Source organism: Astatotilapia calliptera, chromosome 14 (assembly GCF_900246225.1).
Source record: "Astatotilapia calliptera chromosome 14, fAstCal1.2, whole genome shotgun sequence".
Lineage (NCBI taxonomy): Eukaryota > Metazoa > Chordata > Actinopteri > Cichliformes > Cichlidae > Astatotilapia > Astatotilapia calliptera.
Genome location: NC_039315.1, coordinates 4,971,757 through 4,991,087, shown reverse-complemented (window position 1 = coordinate 4,991,087; position 19,331 = coordinate 4,971,757). Strand labels below are relative to the sequence as shown.

Below are 19,331 nucleotides of genomic sequence, written 5' to 3'. Positions count from 1 at the left end.
AAATGTTACATATAAGAACTGTAGAAGTTACAAAAAAAACCTCAAGTCATTATTTAAAGGATAACAACTGATTCTTATTTTGCCTTACTGTTACAAGGTTGGGCGCTACTAAATGAGGGTGATGTTTAAAAGCTTTACGTGTGTAACGGTGCAAGATTAATATGTGCAAATAATGAGCTAAAAGCTGTTTTGTGTTGTCTGCTGTTCAACCCTGTTTTTTAAGGGACAGCTAATCAAAAACCAAATCATCTGACTTAAGGTAGATGAGTTAAAGCAGGAGTGGGGAACTCCAGGCCTCAAGGGATGGTGGCCTGCAGGTGTTAGATGTGTCCTTAATCCAACACGGCTGATTTAAATGGCTAAATTACCTCCTCAACATGTCTTGAAGTGCTCCAGAGGCCTGGTAATCAACTAATCCTTTGATTCGGGTGTATTGACCCAGGATGATATCTAAAACCTGCAGGACACCAGCCCTTGAAGTCTGGAGTTCCGCCACCCTTGTGTTAAAGCAACTGAGCGTTTGCACCAAAGCCTAGAATAAGGTAAGTTTATTTTTGACCTGAGAGTCATGCAAAGCTATTTTAGTAAAGGTCAAAGTGGAAAATATGATGCTGGAAATGAAAATATCCGGTCTGCTTTAATGCCCAACTAGTTTCATTTCAACTGTTTCACTCAGAGTTTAAGTGAGAGCAAAGCCAAACATTGGATTTGTGCCAGTTTCCTGTTGGGTATAGTGTGTGTTTTACTGAAGTGTGTGAATGCATTAGAATCCATTTTAAGTTCAGTTACTGGTATGCTGAACTGGTAGTTGGCCAGCTTACATAATCTTATTTCCATGTGCATTCATGGGGCCACTTTGTACCGTAAACCTGCTCATCTGCTTGTTCATGCAAATATCAGCCAATCGCACGGCAGCAGCTCGATGCGTTAAGGCACGGGTGTCAAACTCCAGCCCTCGAGGGCCGGTGTCCTGAAACTTTTAAATGTGTCCCTGCTGCAACACGCCTGAATAAAATTAGACCTAGACTGTAGAGTCTTGACTGCATGCTGAGGTGGCAATTCGGGCATTTGATTCACATTACAGCAGCTCATGAGTGAATGAACATGGATAAAAGTACATTTTTCCAAACACTTATAGTTAGAGGTTGCCCCCTCAGCATGCAGTCAAGGTCTATAGTCTTACTAATGACCTAATTTATTCAGATGTGTTGCAGCAGGGACACATTTAAGTTTCAGGACACTGGCCCTCAAGGGCTGGAGTTCGATACCCTGCATCAAGGCATGTAGACGAGGTTATAGTGACCTGCTGAAGTTCAAGCATGAGAATATGGAACAAAAGATTCAAGAGACTTTGAATGTTGTGTGGTTGTTGGTGTCGGACATTTGCCTGCTAGTATCAACTGAGGGCATTTAAACACCACAGCCTGAGTATTGTCGCTTATGTCCAAACTGGTTTCTTTATGACAACAAGTTCCCTGCACTCTTACACAAGTTTAACATAAAAAAAACTCTGGTATGTGATGCACAAAGATAATGAAATTAGTCTTTTTTTTTTTCTTTACACAGTTGCATATTTTATTACAAAACATCAGTACAGGTAAACAGGTTGTCAAAAATACACAGTATCTGGGCATTCTGCCCTACACTTTAAAACATCTTACAAATCTCTAAAGCGTAGAGGAAAAAAGTAAATAAAATAACTGCCATGACGGTATTTTAATATACCATTAGTAATATGTCAGTGTGATACGATAATAAATTACTCACTGTTGACAAAACGAGTCATTCATAAATATTTTGGAGTTGCAAGCCAGCTACTCAGAAAGGACGTATGCATAGAAAGCAACTTCAATACATAACCTGGATATAAAAATACAAAAACCAGCACTTGGGGTGCTTCCTCAAACATTTCATCCCGTCGGGTATTTTAGCAAAGTTGGTATAAATTCCTACATGTTCCTACAGTAACATCTAACAGAACTGAAAATGAACTTGTTCCCTGAAATGTCACCTTTTCTAAAATAAATACTGTTAGTTGAACAAACTTATGAATCCATATTATGACAAAACTGCCACAAAAGAAACCACTGAGAAAGTGAAGCCTGCTAAAACTGGCAGAAACTGACCTGATTCATGAACTGCTCACAGCGTGGAAGTCAGCACCATCTGGACTCAATCACCTGATCAATAATACATCTGAACAACAAAGTGCTGTTGCATAACGGCTGCAGATACCCGAGGTGACGTGACCAGTGGCTTTGGACTGTCACGCTTGAGTGGGTGAGGATGCTTTGTATATCATCACAGTACTGTAAAGGCTCTAAAACATCTTTTTAAAGGAAAAAAAGAAAAACTAAAATACAACAGTTCACAGAGCGGTTCACAACCACCATCTGTCACATCATTTCCTGAGCCACAGCTGCACTCAGGAAACTCTTCAGACGAGACTAATTCTGCTTTCACGCTTTTCAGTCTCTGCGTGAAACGCCAAAATCCACCAAACGCGGTAACTATTTTGTTAATGAACTAAATGCTGTTTCTGTGAACATCTTTTAGCCAATCCACCCGATCAATACTTTTGATGATAATCTTTGATTCCTGCCCATTTTTACTGTTTGAAATCCTGACATTAATAAAAAAAAAGAGGTTAAGTGATTTCTCTACTGAAGATTTGACCTATAACATTAGTGTTTCAGCCATCCTCTCCATCCAATATCAGTCAAATCAAATCTCAGAGCTCACACTTTACATTTGTGGTAACAAGGAGTTGTCTCATGTGCTGCCCTGACAGTCAAATCGCTGCATGGATGAACACCAGTGCATGACTGAAAGCTGCCTTTTCTTACATCCACACTAACACTTTTTAAATGAAAATGATCTCCGTTCTGATTGTTTTAGCAGTTTTTATAAATCTCTCCAAACCAGTGGTTCTCAAACTTTTTATGGCATACCCCACTTCAGAAGCCAAAAAAAAACACCCCAATCCCTAACAAATAACAAAAGGGGGGGAAAAAAGTTGGATTTTACTTATACAAGGTGCATATCATCAGTGCAACAGCATCAAACGTATTCCTCCACCCAACAAAGGGGAAAAAAAACATCAGTTTCATTAGAATTTTTCACCCTGTTGTCAATGCCACGCAGTTTGAGAACCACTCGTCTAAACTAGCATGCTGACTGCTCAGGTAAACTGAGCAAGCCTGCGTCGGTGTAAAGAGAAAGAAGGCACACCGAGGACTAATGCAAATCTTAAAATGGTCCTTTAAAAGGAAAAAGATCTCCGTGCAGACACGCGTTTCTGACACATTAGAAAACAAGCATGTCTGCCTGCTCCATCACCGCCGACCATTAAAAAAAATAATCCAAGCTCAGACTGCATTTTTAAAAACTCTCAGTGTTAGGCGTCTTCTATAGCGGTGTGATTGTTAGGTCCAAACACAGTTAAGGTTACAGTTTAAAACTAAATTGTATTAATGTGGATGTACCCAGAGCTTTACTGAAAACACAGTAGCTCACACATGCACTGCAGGCCTGAATGTCCTCAACATTAACTGGCAGAGCTGTGCTGAGACAGTGCACAGACCTTTACCTGTCCCCGCGGTTAAAGGCTGTGTAATGATCGACAGAGGACAGAGCAGACGGCAAGTGAAGGGTGTTCATGCACGCAAGCCGTTTTTATAAACTCTACCAGAGTTTATGATAAAGATGCTCGAGCTAATTCCTTCCCCTCACAAGATTTTGATAAGAGACTGAAGCAGATGCTGGTGGAGAGTGAAGATGGGTACATCAGACTTGGATTGAGGGGGAGGGTTTATGCTTCTGCCCCCTCGGGATCATCATTAGACTGCGAAGTAATGTACAAACCATTAATTTGTACTTAAAATGGATTAAATCCATAATTGTTATTTTTCTCAGTGTTGTACAGACACCTTAAAGTCCAGTGAGGTGATTTCTTTCCTCCTCTTTTTTAACATTAGTCCAGCGACTTATTTGTCCTGTTTGCACATTTTTAAAAAAGCTTGTGCACACAGGATTTTAATAAAAGAAAGAAAGAACCTTTACAGGACTTTAGGAGCGCTGTAGTTTTGTGTAAAGGATAGCTGAATTTAAAAATTCATACACAAAAATAACAACATCAAAATTCTTAAATGAGGGCCACATTTCACAAAATGTTTTTTTAAACAAGTAGTCGCTCCACAGTTAACCCAAAGATACTGTTTTAAAGGCGGTCGACAGCTCTTAGGGGGCTTACAACAGTCACTATACATAATAAGTGTTGCCTTGTATTCATCATGCCAACTGGCCAATCAGAGCAGGCTGGGCATTTTGGGAGGTGGGTGTTATAGAGTGTGGTGAGAAAGGGGAGTGGGGGGAGAAAGGTGGCAGGTACATAAACAGGTCATCCCCAGCTGTGTGTCCACCTTCAGTGCTTCTGTGCCCAATCACTCCCATGTCTATGTCTACCAGGGATGTGTCTATATCCTGGAACAAGTCCTCCACAGTGAAATCCCCAAGGTAGCTGGACCTCATTACCTCCATGCTGCCGTCTTCCTGCTGCTCCCTGCAGTCACCGGGATCTCTGAGACCGTGATTTACCAAGGCCACGCTTCCCTCATAGGGCTTGGACATGTTCTCCAAGGGCCTGAGGGGTATCCGTGGAGGTGGCTGAGGATTCCCGTCTATAGTAGAGTCCAGTGCGGCAAGAATAGAGGAAATGACAGCTGAAAGAGATGAATCAGTATCAGTGGACATCGATCCCCAGTCCTCGTCATCCTCTATACTGATATGGAAATTTGATTCACTCGAGTAGTTTGTCTTTTCAGTAGAATTTGGTGAGTAATTTAAGGAAACCATGGGGCAGGTGGCCAGAGCTGAGCAGCTGTCAACCGTTACAGCAGAATGACGTTTTGCTGCAGCGGCAATACTTGCTGTCAGTGCAGATGAAGCAATACCTGGAGGTTCTGACACCTCCACGTTGACTGATGGTACCATAGACATCTGCAGGCTGATCTGCCGCAGGGTGTTGGCTATCAGGACGGACCGTCGCAGGCTGGGCTCACGTAGCTGCTGGGAGAACTGATACTTGTTGAGGGAAACTGTGAGCAGAAACTGCTGCTGGCTCTCCCAGGTGGGAGCTCTGTAGTCTGAAGCCTCCTCCTCTATGGATAGTTTGCGCTTCTGCCCCTTCGGCATCATCATCGTCATTAAGCTGCAAAATAAGGCACAAATGTTACTGGGTTGTAATAAATATATCACAGGTCATATTTTGTGGTTTTTACATTTAGAATCACTTGAATTCAAAAACTGAAGCTGCAAAAGAATAATATCAAAATGCTGCAACCACCAACAAAGTAATCGACCAGCATTCATCAATAAAAAAAGAACTACAGGATTTTGTTTTAGTTTGGGGGCTGTGGTAAGCATTTATTTATTATAATGTATTTTAAATTTAAAAAGGTACAATTGAGGACCAGATATATGGTCTAAGACAGTAAATATTTAGAGAAATTAGTAGGATTTTTGTGAAGATTGAATTTCACTAACAGAGACTATTTAGACCAGGGATGCCAAGTTCATTATGGTTGTGAGCCACGTTGATCTTAAATGGGCCGAGCCAGCGAAACTCTTCCTTCTGTAGAAGTGAAGATATTTAACTAGACGTTTAATGTAAGAAAAAGAAGTGACATTTCAACCAGCACGCCTCCCCTCAGCTTTTCTACATGACAAAGAAATGCTACTGTAGCAAATCTGTCAACACAAATAAAAAAATTACACAATCTATCCCCACCCTCACATTTTCCAAAACCGGACATAGGCCAGATTGGAGTCTTGGCCAGGTCGATTCTGGCCCTCGGGCCTTATGTTTGAAAAAACAAAACAAAAAACAAACAAACTCAAACCACAAGCCTGCGAAAGATCTGCTTAAATTCACCCCACTTTTAAAAAATGTGCCAGACAACAAAAGGTGTCATTTCTTGTTTACCGCAAAAATGATATTACAAACCAGATGATGCCCGAACGATGTTAAGATGCAAAACAGAGTGCAGTATCTCAGCCTCTCACCTTTATATTTACATATGGACATACAGAGTTTCTGTAACTAGCAGGGTTCAACATAACCACTGTCCCTGTCTTGATGTCCCCAGTAAAAAGTGTGTTGGCTGTTCACATCACCTCGGAAGCAAACCGACTAAATTAACCATATCCTTTATCAAAATATCTGCTGAGATAGTTTACTGTGCAAATCAAGAAGAAGCAAAAATTAAAGTTATCTGTATGCAGATAAACTCTTTAGTTTATAATATAGTTGTTATAAGATCATAAAATAAATCCTAAAAATGTGACTGATTTTTCTGTACCCTTTGCTGAAGGATAACAGCACAGGGGCAAGCCTAAAGAAAGCACTTACTCCAGTAAATGTATTTTAAAGCTTTAACTACTAATTTATTACAAAGTTCGATCTCAATACAAAAAAATTGCAAATAATTTATATTTAATTACTACAGTTAAATTACTAGTACATAAAATACATTTTGATTGTCAGGTATAACAATACAGGAGTCTAAAAATTCTGACTGGCTTCCTTTTTTAAGCTTTTTGTTTACCCCACAACTGATTTTACAAACCAGGTGATGCCTGTTAAGATGCAAAAAGTGGGGCAATTTTCGAAGAATCTCAGCCTTTCGCCTTTACATTTGACTACTGTAAAAATTCTAGGCCAGTGGAGAAAACTGCTGCATTAAACTAGACAATTCATTTTTATAATCCAAACAACTTATCTAGGTGTAAAACAGCTTTTCAAACCATGTCTCAGTCTTGTGTGGGAATCGCCACACCACCAAATTGCAGTCTTTTAGTAAAAATGCTAATTAATGAGACGATCCGTAACACTACACCCCTGGATAAAGTTTGGAAACACATGGATTTTTAAAATAACAGTTAAAAGAATCTCAGGACCTGCCCTTGTAGAGCTCAGACTAAAATGGTGAGCCTGTAAATGAGCATAACAATGTGGGTACTTTAAATGGAGAGTGGGGGTTGTAACTCTGGTTTCACCGCGTAGGAGGGAAACAGTCTCGCCCGAGGCCATCGGGTAAAAATACAAATTAATTCGACTTACAGTCGAAATAATCGACTGAACGGAGTTAAAACCGATCTTAATTAGCCCACCAAACAATAAGTTCGCGATCAAACACATGTGGGAAGTAAGAGTTGTTTTAAGCAAACCAACCTGTTGAATCACTTCCCGTCTCTCCGCCGTGAGTTTAGTCGTCAATGCTTTTGCTGCCTTCGCTTCGACCTGAACTGGCAAATTTACCCTTAAGTTTTACTCGGTTCATTCATAAATAAGTTAACGATTAAACATCGATTTAAAACTCTTGTTCTAATTTAAAAATCCCCAAACGCTCTTACGTCGTTAGCTTCAAGTCTGCCTTCGCCTTCTCCCGCCCGTGATTTGAGTTTCATACCAAGAGGTTCAGAGTTGGGGGTTGGCTATAGGAAGGCATTGTGGGTAATGGAGTTTTTATACGTTACATTCCACCAGAGTAGTTTCCATGTACGAAACGCATTAAATACACGCTAAACGAGCTGTACGGCTAATATATTCTAAAGTTTACATTTATTAAACTTGGAAATAGTGTAAATTAACCCCTGCTGCAATTACCAGTTTGTTTAAATTCTTATTATATAATATTCTTTGCACTAATTCCTAAATGATTACATCACCAAGTGAAGTTGGATTCCAGTCCTTATACTGGCTTTAGTACAGACTCTTTTATTAAAAGAAGAAGAAAACTGGAATAATACTTGCTGAATAAACTTAAAATTCAGCGAGTTCTAATTCATCTGTGTTTTAAGTTAAATGCTAGACTTTCAAGATTGAAATGATTCCAGTAGATTGATTTTATATCCAATTCAGAATTTTAAAATGTATACACATAAATGTCTACACATTTCTGAGCATGGCACTGAAAAATCAAAACAAGAAAGAATAAACGAAAAGGAAAATACGTATGGATCCCACATGTACCTGTCATACACAGCAAAGGTCATTTTAAGCCCAGTAAAATTAATTAGTTTGAATCAGTCTTCTTCAAAGCAGATGAGAGTTATTTACCTGAAAGCGACCGTCAGTGAAGGCCCCACTCTACTGCCCCAGATCACGAGCGTTTATGTTTTTATGGTTTCGATTTTAATTGTAACACCCGACTTTCAGTCACATGAAGAACCGGATAGTCAACTTTAAAAGGACAGCTGTAGCTGCTCCTCTGCTTCTGCACTGAGAAGCATGACGTGCTCGAAATATAAAGTAAGTTCCGGTTGTGGCTTTCAAAATAAAACCAAAGTCCTCCCCCCTGTCAAGCCTAATCATAACTCTACACACTGAAAATATGCAGTTCTGTTATTTGTTCTCCCTAGTCTCGGGTAAAGTTTGGGGATTAAAAAAAAATCTATGTATGTATTTGATTCTCTCCAAAATAAAGGGTCAGGGTGGGGGAGTGGCTGGGGTCATCGTCAAAGATTACTTAAGACCTCATAGTGTTAAAAAAAAAAAAAATATCAATGGATAGTATATATCAAGTTTCAAAGTGATCACTTACAGTTTTCAGTTAATAAGAAATTAAATTATATTAAAGTCCTGCTAGAAATGTCTTCCCACTTGGCAGCCATCCTTGAATCCTTGCAGGCAGTTACTTTTTAAGTATTGTTTGTAATTCACAGGTTATAATCCAGGAGTATTAAAGTGGGATTCTTTGAATCCCAAGTCCCTTCTTTTTATAATCTAATGTGCCTGAATATAACCTTTGCATTATAAATGTCAATGAGTGGAACTGCTGTGCGCTGTAAAATGTGTGAAACTAGAAACGGTGTAAAAAGGCGTATTCACGCCTCACTTTTTTTTTTTTTTTTTTTTTTTTTTTTTTTTAAACACCCAGTTTATTTTTGAAGTGAAAAGATTTCCTTATTTGTGCAGCCTCTTCACGGTGAATTTGGTACAGCTTGGTCAGAGAACTGTGCAAAATCTAGATATGCTTGGTTGTCTTTTCTGCAGGACACACACAAGGGAGACTGTAACCATTTCGGCTTAAAATACACCCTACCACTTCACCCGCTCGAACATGAGTCGAGGAGTGGAAAACAGATTTAGTTCTCTTTTAAATGTGAAAATGTGGTAAAGTTCAACACAACTTTTAGTACAGTAAAGTCTTTTATTTTTAGGACAATGGTGAGAACAGTAAGACTCATCTCATGATGTAATGATTGAAATGCAGAAGAAGAAAGAAGCAATTAAAGAGCTGAAGTAACACTACAGGTTTGGCACTTGTTTTTTTGAAAAAAAGATGACCATATATGCAGCTAATAATGAAAGAAAATATAAGAAAGGAACACCAAGCAAAAGATGCTAAATCATAATTACAAAAGGGAATAGAAAAGACTGAAGCAAGGACAAAAAAAACCCCCACACATTAGCAGTTCAACACAAAACTCTTCCCTTCATTCATCGCTCAACATCAATAACAGGAAGTGATTTTAAACGGGGCATAAGCAGTGTGCACTACAGGACTATTTGTACTCTCCGCACACTCCAACAGTCTTGCCGTCCCACTCCGACGTGGAGAGACACTTGACGAAGAAATGTCCCAGATCGTGTTTAGAGATGGCTCTTCCCTTTAGCGTGTTCTCTGTCACCACGTAATTCTCTGTCAGAGGAAGGTCACCTGGAGATGAGGGCAGAACAAAACATTTAATTTAAGAGAATGTATGAACGCTCTCCTGATTTGCAGCAGAGACGCTGCACTCATTTTAGACCACGACCCACATACTGTCCCATTCTATCTCAAATGGGCTTGAAGAGCAAAACCGCTAAGTAACAGCCGGATGAACAAACTCGAAAATCTTCCCTTCATTGAGTGTAAATGAGTACAAGTCCATTCTGACGATATTTACTTTAACCATTGATTTAGAAAAGAGATTATGAGCAGTCTGACATGTGTGTAGAAAAGTAACTCCTTTCCTTAATCGTCTCACTTCGTTGTAGTAGGCAAGGCCACGATTAAAGACACCTTTTGTAAAACCCGTCTGCAAAATTCAGTACAAGAATTCACCACAAGAGGGCAGCATTTAACAAGGAAGTTTTGGTATAATTGTGCTGCCAACCTAGTATTATATTTTTATGTACAGACAGATGAGTTATAAGTTTTAACATAAAGGTTAAAATTATATTGAACTATACCAGAAACTGTTTTTCTGGACTTTCTTTTTAGCTGGTTTCAATTTTTTCCAGATTGAATAAAGCTGAAAAATGGACCTTTGCAACCAAAACTCTTGGCTTCCTCTTACTACTGACCTCCAATGTGAGGAGGCATGACAGCCACATAGTCCAGCCCTGATGTCTTCAGCACGGTGTACATCCTGTCGTGGTCCTCCGTCACAGGAACCAGACGTGGCGGCACTTTAGAGCGATCCCACAGAAGGAAGGCTGGGAAGAAAAGAGATGAGAAAAATGATTGATTGTACAGACTTCGATGAGCTCTTCAACTTCCTTTTTTTTAACGCAGCGAGGCATACCTGACATGCAGCCGATCACTTTGCGGATTCCACGCGCCTTCATAGCTTCCACTATGTTCTTTGTGCCCTCAGACATCATGGTAGTTGGGCCTAATGAATACAAGTTAGATTAGAGATATTACACACACACACACACACACACACACACACACACACACACACACACACACACACACAACTGCAGAACAGTACTTGATTGTTGTTTTGCTTCATTCCTACAGATGCTCCACTAGGTAAAAGTAAATCCAATGTTTTAGAGAGCACCATAAATATAAACTCAAATCTCTATTATGTGCTTTAGTGACTTAACTGATGATTTAAAAGATCAATAACGTGAGTTAATTGATCTTATAAGTTAATATTAATTTAAAATTTAAAAGAAATGTCTTGTTTTTGGTGGGAAATTAGTCAATTAAATGTTGTTTATGTGATTGTTCGGCTTGTCTGTCCGTTAGCAGGATTACCCAAAGGTCGTAGATAGATTTGCATGAAAATTGTTCCCAGAGGTGGGCTTTGGTCCAAATTTGAAGTGATAAAATATTTTGGCTTGATGCACATCTGCATCCAGGGATATTTGAAAGACTTCTTTACCGATGTGAAATAGGAAATAGTAAAAAGTTGAGAAACACTGTCTTGATGAATATATCAAAAAGTAATCCAGAGCCAAACATCCCCTGGATCCAAGGACTCAGTTCATGCATGTTGTGGAGGAAATGTTCAGCCCTGGAGGGGAGAGACTTCTCCAGTTTTTATAGAGTTAGTAGTTTCTATACAGTCCTTAATTTATTAAATTATTCAATAAGCTATGCATATGTTATTTAGTTTTATGCTATAATTCTCATTCATCTCTATACTGTGTCTTTTCGATTATGTCAAACTGACCCAATGTCACGTTTTACATGTAATAAGAATGCTTTGGTGACCTCTAGTGAGTGTTTTACATCATTACATCACTGAAATATATAGTCTTTCTCCTGAAAGGTGAACATGTAAGTAAGGAAACTGAATTTTAAGATTCAGTGACTGCATGCAATTACAATTACTATGAATACATGAAACCACATAAACTTAAATCCATGCAGTTCCATTGGTATTAATTTAAGCATTGAAATAAGTCCTCTTGAGTTCAGGTAGGCTGGCGATATGATTGCAAGAGTGCATTTTGATTTAATGTCTTATTATATTTGCTTGTATGTGCAATTCTTCAGCCTTACTGAGGTCATTCCTGGTGCCTAAGATGATAATAACAGCATCCTGGCCCTCCAACGTCTTCTTTACATCGTCTTTCTTGAGCACATCTCCCACCACCACTCTGGATGCCTTGTGGTCATCAGGCAGCTTGGCGGGGTCACGCACCAGCACCGTCACATTGTATCCTAAAAAAAAAAAAGAGAGAGAAAAAAACCCCATGGAAATTAAACTAAACTTCGACCATAAACACCTAATTATGAAACACTTTCACTTATAGCATACTGTGCTTTTTGTTTTGTATTGAAGTCATTGGTTTCTGTGCATGTTGCAGGATCTTACAGTCATGGAAATGTGTTGTTTTTATCAAAGGAACAGGGACTTGTCTTGGTGACACAATGACAACAGATCATCTCACCTGGGTGCCAACCAGCACACTCAAGATGTCACTTTCTCCTGTTTGGTTACTGTGCAGAAACTGCTAGCAACAAACTGCTTCAGAAGCTTTTGTTGCTTGTACTGTTTTTTAATGTGTTCCTATGTAATTTTGTAGTTTTTAGCAGTATTCTAGTCTTCCCTGTACTTTTAATTTAATTTGTTTAATTGGTGCTATACAAATGCAGGTTGACTGGTGACTCTGTGACAGCTTCAGGAGAGATCCCACCCTTTACTGTGGGGGCAAGATAGCAAACAGCTTTTTACTATCAGCTCTCTGTGTCACAAACTGCCGTGACTCAGCAAAACGCTGCCTGTGCCGTTAAACATGAGTCGACTTTTTTTTTTGCCATGGGTGAGCAAAGGGAAAGGAAATGGAAATGTTGCTAAATCGAACGAATCATATGACACAGTGTGTTTGTGTAAGGGATTTTGTGAGAGGAGCAGTGGGTTATTGCAGCTGTACTTCTAATGGGGGTTACAGAAAGTTAGAGCAGAGAGTGACATTCATCGGGGATTACAGTTTACAGTTTACAAATCAGGCCTTGAAATGTGTTCATTCAGTTCATTAAACCCTTTAAAAAAATTAACAAAACTTGACCAAATACATGTGATATAAAAAAAATAATTATGTCATAAATATTCATGCGAAACTTCTGATTTTAACAGGCTGAGGAACATTTCTACCAGCTTTTTGTGAAACTGTTACAGTTAAGATGTGGTTATTACGCAAGGGAATCCCGTGACCTCATGTTTATCACCCTATTGTGACCTCCACAGGTGGACGTGTAACTACCCTGTTACAGGTGCACGAGGACGCTCAGAAAACAGTCTGAAGCATCAAAGTTTGTTTTGCCTGTGCGGAAAACTCCAACTTTAACTCCAACAGTAACAATGCATGAAAAGCCTACTGAAACCCACCTGAGAGACCCCAGTGTGACTCCCGCACGGTTACACAAATACATGATCTCTTCTATTTCGTCTGTAACTTATTTTTATTACTCTTATTCCTCACCTGCAGCTACTGCTATCGGCAGGGTCGCCAGCCCGGTCATTCCCGTGGCTCCAAATATCGCGACGTTTTTAATGGAGTCCGACATCGTTCTTAATAAGCGGGATCCACGAGACAGCAACACCTGGTCAGCTGAAGAGTGTCCGGAGTAGGAGATGCATTCACTTAAAAATACATCTGGCCTTTAACGAAACGCCTCTTTGGCTTGACAGGAAGGCACTTCCGCATCTTAGACTCCGCCTATATGGAGAGTTAAAGGAGCCGTTCAGCTCCTGTGCGTCACTCCAGGGCAGGAATAGCAACCACTACCATGAAAGAGACATTTTTAAAATGTTTTTAGATAAAGATAAAGATTTACAAAATATATTCGATCTTAAAATGAAGGTGAGACAGTTCATTACGTATAAATTAGCCAATCAGAATCACTAATAGGTGGAAGTATAATTCACATTTTTTTCCCACCTGTGACTCTGCAGTGAGCTATCTGTGTGAGCTATAGTTGATATACCTAGTTTGATTTATTCCTAATAGTTTTAGAAACCATGAAAGTTAAAGCTGGTGGTGGCAGAGTTAAAAAGTTTAAGATTTCTGTTGGAGGTTACCAGAATGAATACAATTAGAAATGAGTATATCAGAATGACTGTTCAGATTGGAAACAAAGTTAGGACATGAGCAGAGGAGGAATAGTGGATATACTGGACATAGGATAGGACAGGGAGGGTGAAAAGAGGAAGACCTCAGAGAATGTGTATGGATGTAGCAAAGGAGGACATGCAAAGAGTTTGAGTGTCAGGATGCAAGACACTAAATGAGATGGAGGTAGATGATCTGCTATGCTTTTCGAATCAATTACATTTTATTTATATTGCACCAAATCGCATTCAGTGCATCATGGGAATCACCCAGCATCCTAGACCCATTGCAGCATAACTAAGGGAGGATTCAAGTTCACCTGATCCAGCCCTAACTAACTTTATATAAAAGGAAAGTTTGAAGCCTAATCTTGAAAGAAGAGACAGTGTCTGTCTCCTGAATCCAAACTGGGAGCTGGTTCCATAGAGACGGACCTGAAAGCTGAAGGCTCTTCCTCCCATTCTACTTTTAAAATTCCCAGGAACCACAAGTAAGCCCTAATCCAGTACTATGGGCTCTTTAAAACAAGATGGAGCCTGATTATGTGGTGACACTTAAAGAGAGCAAATGAAAAAAGGAAGAGGAACATTTTGCAGGTGTACTGCAACTCTTTTAATTTTTTTTATATGTAGCCTTCGTCACGCTTAAAAGACATGAAATAACGTCCTTATTTCATGTGACAATGTCTTAAAAAAAGGTTATTTGAAAAAAGAGAATAAAAGTTAAAAGGGAGTTTTAAAAAAGGAAAAATCAACAGCTAACTTGGACTTTCTTCCTAAATGTGTATTAATTAAAAATATTTACCAGTGTTTTCAGATAAGAATAAGAATATTGATCTCAAAGAGAAATTCGCATAGATGTACTATGTGCTGGTATTTCTAACTTTTGTGATATTTCTTTTTTGTTCTTCTTTAGCCTTTGAATCAATTTGCTGAAACGCGGCCTCTTGTGGTTATCCGTTAAAATTCGTCACCGTCAGCGTCTCTCTCTCTCTCTCCCGTTCTCTCTCTCTCTCTGCCATTGATGCTGATATTTCTCCTCAGCATCACCAGCGGAGAGGAGGAGGAGGAGGAGGAGGAAGGAGAGGTTGTGTCAGGTGGAAACTGGGACCTCTATGGATATCACCATCACCCTCCACCGGCACTGAACCTCAGCATCTCCCGGCCGGCGGTCAGCGCTGCAGGCACGCAGCGCTCTTAACGTGCGCTAAGGCGCAGTTTTTGCACAGTGCACACCCCCCGCGGTGCTTCAGTAATTACCCAAACCAGCCGCTTCCTCGTGTAATAGGGACTAATCGAGGGAAAACCCTGCTGGAATAAAAGCGGAGCGTCAGTCTCCTCCATTGATAAACCGCGCTCCTCATCGATTCGAGCCAGCGACGTCTTGGTGGAGGAGGACGAAACCAAACCAAAAAACTGACACTGAGGCTAAAGGTAAGGCCGATAAAAGCGCAAAAAGATGCTTCCTTTTCCCTTGGTTGTCGTCTCATTCCCCGTGTGAGAGCAAGGAGTCGAGATGCATGGGATTTTTTTCCTCCTTTTTTGCCGGGATGCCGGCCTGCATTTGGGTGCAGGGTACCGCAGTGATCCGGCAAAGGGACGGACCGTTTCGTGTCTTATTTCCACTTACATGTGTACGTGATGCATGCCTGGAAAGGTGCTTATGATGCCTGCTGGATCTGATTGTCTAATTTAAAAGGAGAAATGAGCTGAGAAACAGAAAGCGGCCTAGTTTTTTTGTGGGCTATGGTACGCGGTTGCATGTTTTAGCTTCTGTGTAACCTTTACTTTAAATTAGAGATCATTTATTTGGTTTCTAGCTACAGACTGCACACTGTACCCGTATGCACACTGCAGCAGAACTTCACAAGAATAAATATCGACAGTAATGCTCTATGCAGTATTTTAGTAGGAAGTTAAAATGTGCCTGTGGTCTCCTTATGTGACTTTACATTACTCTCGCTTTTCTGCACCTTTCTTCCCAAATCCTGGAGGGATTTTGCTGTCTTGGAAGGGGTGGTTGTAGATTGACTCAATTCATGCTTTAGTTTGACAAGGCCTGAAGCAGCATACACTGCTTCAGCAACACAAGTAGGAGATGCAGTGCAGCCTGTCTAATGTCTGTTTGATCACTGCTGCAAAAAAAGTGACTACAACCCCTGTTGTGCACGGAGACATGTCACGGGCCATTGTTTGTCCTTTCTGTCTTGATCTGAAGTTTGCATGCAGGTGGGAGTTAGTTGGTTATCTCTACTTTATGACTGTACTGGAACAACATGAATAAAAGAAGAGGGAAGAAGTGAACAGAGGTATGCGGTTATCTGAATTCATTTAATCATTAATACCAAACTGCTAACGGTACTTACTGTAAGTTTTGTGACTTTTTTGGACCCATTTGAGCCCCTTACTCCAGTGTCTCTCAGTGGGTTTATGTTGCACACAGTACTGTGAACCTTTTCATACCACATGTGGTGCTCAGCAGGTTTCTATAACCTGAATCCATTGCATTTTGTGGTATTTCAGTTTGTCTTGAGTCACTCATGTAATACAAAAGTTTAACAGTTTGAACCCAGCTAGATCCCATTTCAAAGTGAACAAAACATGTGGTGGTAAGCAAGATTACTTCATGTATTTTAAATATTTAAAAACACTTTACCTTTAAAATGGCACAGGTTGTTCAGGTTTCTTCAGGGACTTGTTGGGGGATTGTTCCAATCATCCAAGAGGACTTATCGTGGTTCCTGTGTCTATTCCCGTAACCCTAGACTTCAGACTTCAGGGCTGGGATCAGCGACTGGGAGCACAACTTGTTCTTTTTGTGCTTGGCTGCATGTTTTGAGGACTTTGTTTGCTGCAGAGCAAGCTTGCTTCTACGTTTGTATTGCACGATGGAATCATATTTGAACACCATGTCTAAAATCTTTGCACAGCAGTGTGAATATTGTATACATTTATGGTGTTTCTCAGCTAGATAGAATTACTCTTCTTGTTGTCCCTGTCTTCTCTGGATGATCAACAGCATCTTTAGGATACTGAAGCTCTCTGCTGTTTATCAGACCACAAGGTCACTGTTTTAAGAGGCGTGTTCTTGTCGACTCAGAATTTGGGTGTGGTTGCTGCCCTTGCTTACAGATGCGGGTTCACTGTGCTGAGGTGAAGTGACTCAAAGTGACTCAGTGCAGTGTGTAAAGTGCGTACTGTGTGACGTCACAGTGAAGGATCTTGTGTGTGCGTGTGTGTGTGAGTGAGTGTGAAGGAGAAAAGGAGAGACAGCATCACTCCCTCAAAGAATGATCCAGATTCCATATATTTTGTCAGGTAATATCAGTGTGGATAAAGTTTGGGATTAAACCTGGGGTCATGTTTGGGTCAGAATGACAGTCAAACGTAAAGTTAGATTGGATTAAATATTCAATGTTCGGTTCACTGTTAAATGTTAATGTAAGAGCTGTAGAACATTATTGCTACACATTTGAGTTTGTACACAGATCAATAACAGAAACCTGACTGCAGCAAAAGGATGAAAATTGTACAGAAAATATGAAATTACAAGGGGAAATAAGGCTGAGTGTCAGCATTCTATCATTTGCAACCGTGCACTCACTGGCGGTTTTCCAGCAGAAAAATGTCCAAATGTAGCTGTAGCTATAAACTTTAAATTAACATTTACAAGCTATTGCACTGACTCTATAACTGCTATGTATCTGTTATAGTCACGAGGCAGCAAACATTTTTCCTGTTTGAAACAACACATGAATGCTCTGAAAGCTCACATGTCCCAGTTTTCCACCAGCACTTTAACACTCAGAGAGCATAAAAGATGGACGTAGCTTCCGGGTCTGAAAAGTGAAGCCAAATGTGAAAGTTCCTGCGTTCCTCTTGATTCCTGTGGCTGCAAAAAAACTTCCAGGTTTACAGAAAAAGGAAAACGAAAAAAAACTTACCTTAAACGTGACCTCTGTAAACATTTTTGCCATAGGGTTATGGGCTCAGTCGCTCATTTCAGGTTATAATAAGTAAAAGACGAAGTCCATTTTGTCAATTTTGGCTATTCTAGGTTTCAGAAAGGAGCGTCATGATTCACCCTTCGCACGTAGAAACACCAACAAATCCTCAAGTCGTAGCTTTCGACTTCACTAATGAATGGGTGGCATCATCTTTTAAATACAGTCTTTGCATGAAACAAGTAAACTGAGTTAGATCAATAGTAAAAACAAGAACATACAAACAGAAATATAAGACAATGACTCAACAATTCTACCAACGTGGAGATAAAGGACAAGAAATTCTTAATCTTTAAAGCACAGGTGAGTGCTATTATTTAATTTCAGGGTTATTGTAATAGTATTAAAAGACAGTAGTGTTTACAATAGGCATTTAAATCTAATCTGATCTTAAACGAGCCATCATTGTTGCTCCTGTACAGACAGCTGAATTAGTGCGATTTAGCTACTACAATTGGTAGAATTGAGTTCACTCTGTTCACATGTTCATGTTCAACATGAACATGCTCACATCTTGCTTCCTGTTGATTTGATGGCTGTGATCACACAGAAAATTGATTTTATTGGCAGTGGTTGATGGGATGTTCTTTCATACTGATAAAATAATGCTTGTAAAACTGTAAAAACGCTTTAACTTTGGCGTTTTTTGACAAAGTTATGTTTTAATGGAGAATAATGTGGCGTCTTGAACTTTTCTCGAACCCTCCAAAGTCTGACACTTAATCACTTAATCAATCTTTAGACGTTTTAGTAACCGAGCGTTCTCCTCACAATTGTCAATAGGCAGATGGGATATCAGCGAGCTAGGAGAGGCTGTGATTAATGTCCCCAAATGATGTGTATGTGACGATATTGATGAAGACTAAAGAAAAGAGGGGAGGGGGTGCACTGAGGGTCTGGTCCAGATTAAGCCTTAGAGACACAGAGCTGCTGCCGCTGACTGATTAACACTGGCAGCTGTCTCTCTTTCTTACTCGACTCATCTTTCTGGTGATATGCCCCTATATCTGTCTCAGATCAGTTTCTTTATTTTCCCACTGTCTTTCTATTTCACTTCTTTTTCCATATTTTCCTTCCTTTATCTCTCTAACATCTATATTCCACAATATCACACTTCATTTTCATCTTTCTAGTTTATTGTCTTCTCACCTCGTCTGGTTATATATTTGTCTCTCCCTCATTCTCTCTATCTCTAAATTTAACTTCTATATCAAAAGAGATGGACAGTCCTGCATCCGTGAGGTACTTTAAGCTATTCTTGGATCACTGGTGGAGTAATATAAAGAGAAGAAATTGCTGACTGGAGAATTCATCATTGCACGGGAGCCGTATTGATCCATACGCAAGATCTGAGGTAGTGTTTTAGTGGGAAGTTTATGAAGTTTCTGTCGACATGCTCTGTGGAAAATGTACCCATGTAAATTAATATTGCAGTTTTAATTTGTTCCACTATATATGTGTGTAGCAAATGCCTGATATAACTTAATC

At 39.8% G+C, this 19,331-nt stretch overlaps 3 protein-coding genes across 8 annotated transcripts in view; 1 reads left to right on the top strand and 2 right to left on the bottom strand.

The window, feature by feature from the left end:
* The first annotated feature begins 60 nt into the window (after window positions 1-60).
* Window positions 61-19,331, top strand: part of sptbn4b (spectrin, beta, non-erythrocytic 4b) — a 119,387-nt gene continuing 100,116 nt past the window's right edge. Inside the window, exon 1 of one of the 2 annotated variants that reach the window (XM_026191936.1) lies at window positions 61-542. The gene's annotated coding sequence lies outside the window, so the exon portion shown is untranslated. Of the gene's footprint in view, window positions 543-14,765; window positions 15,274-19,331 lie in introns of those variants that run through there. The other variant, XM_026191934.1, reaches the window with a different exon arrangement.
* Window positions 1,551-8,267, bottom strand: sertad3 (SERTA domain containing 3). 5 transcript variants are annotated; one of them, XM_026191945.1, is made up of 3 exons: window positions 7,414-7,516; window positions 7,232-7,305; window positions 1,551-5,209 (listed from the first exon to the last, which is right to left on the bottom strand). In XM_026191945.1, the coding sequence occupies exon 3, from the start codon at window positions 5,203-5,205 to the stop codon at window positions 4,291-4,293; it is 915 nt and encodes a 304-aa protein (XP_026047730.1). In that variant the 5' UTR covers window positions 5,206-5,209; window positions 7,232-7,305; window positions 7,414-7,516; the 3' UTR covers window positions 1,551-4,290. The 5 variants fall into 5 exon arrangements, with proteins under 5 accessions (XP_026047730.1, XP_026047731.1, XP_026047732.1 ...); XM_026191946.1 differs by having other exon boundaries at window positions 7,232-7,300; XM_026191948.1 differs by having other exon boundaries at window positions 1,552-3,844; window positions 4,534-5,209; window positions 7,232-7,515.
* On the bottom strand, window positions 9,199-13,429 carry blvrb (biliverdin reductase B). Its single transcript, XM_026191951.1, has 5 exons — window positions 13,211-13,429; window positions 11,787-11,948; window positions 10,573-10,662; window positions 10,352-10,483; window positions 9,199-9,722 (listed from the first exon to the last, which is right to left on the bottom strand). Exons 1-5 carry the CDS (start codon window positions 13,293-13,295, stop codon window positions 9,568-9,570), a joined length of 624 nt encoding a protein of 207 aa, XP_026047736.1. The 5' UTR covers window positions 13,296-13,429; the 3' UTR covers window positions 9,199-9,567.

What these genes read in the sequence shown, in the direction of transcription:
- blvrb (XM_026191951.1), bottom strand. Translation starts at nt 13,295, where the DNA reads ATGTCGGACTCCATTAAAAACGTCGCGATATTTGGAGCCACGGGAATG. An exon ending in AGTGATCGGCTGCATGTCAG is followed by an intron (nt 10,484 to 10,572) that starts GTATGCCTCGCT and finishes TTTTCTTCCCAG; the next exon opens with CCTTCCTTCTGTGGGATCGC. An exon ending in CATGCCTCCTCACATTGGAG is followed by an intron (nt 9,723 to 10,351) that starts GTCAGTAGTAAG and finishes CCTCATCTCCAG; the next exon opens with GTGACCTTCCTCTGACAGAG.
- sertad3 (XM_026191947.1), bottom strand. Translation starts at nt 5,205, where the DNA reads ATGACGATGATGATGCCGAAGGGGCAGAAGCGCAAACTATCCATAGAG.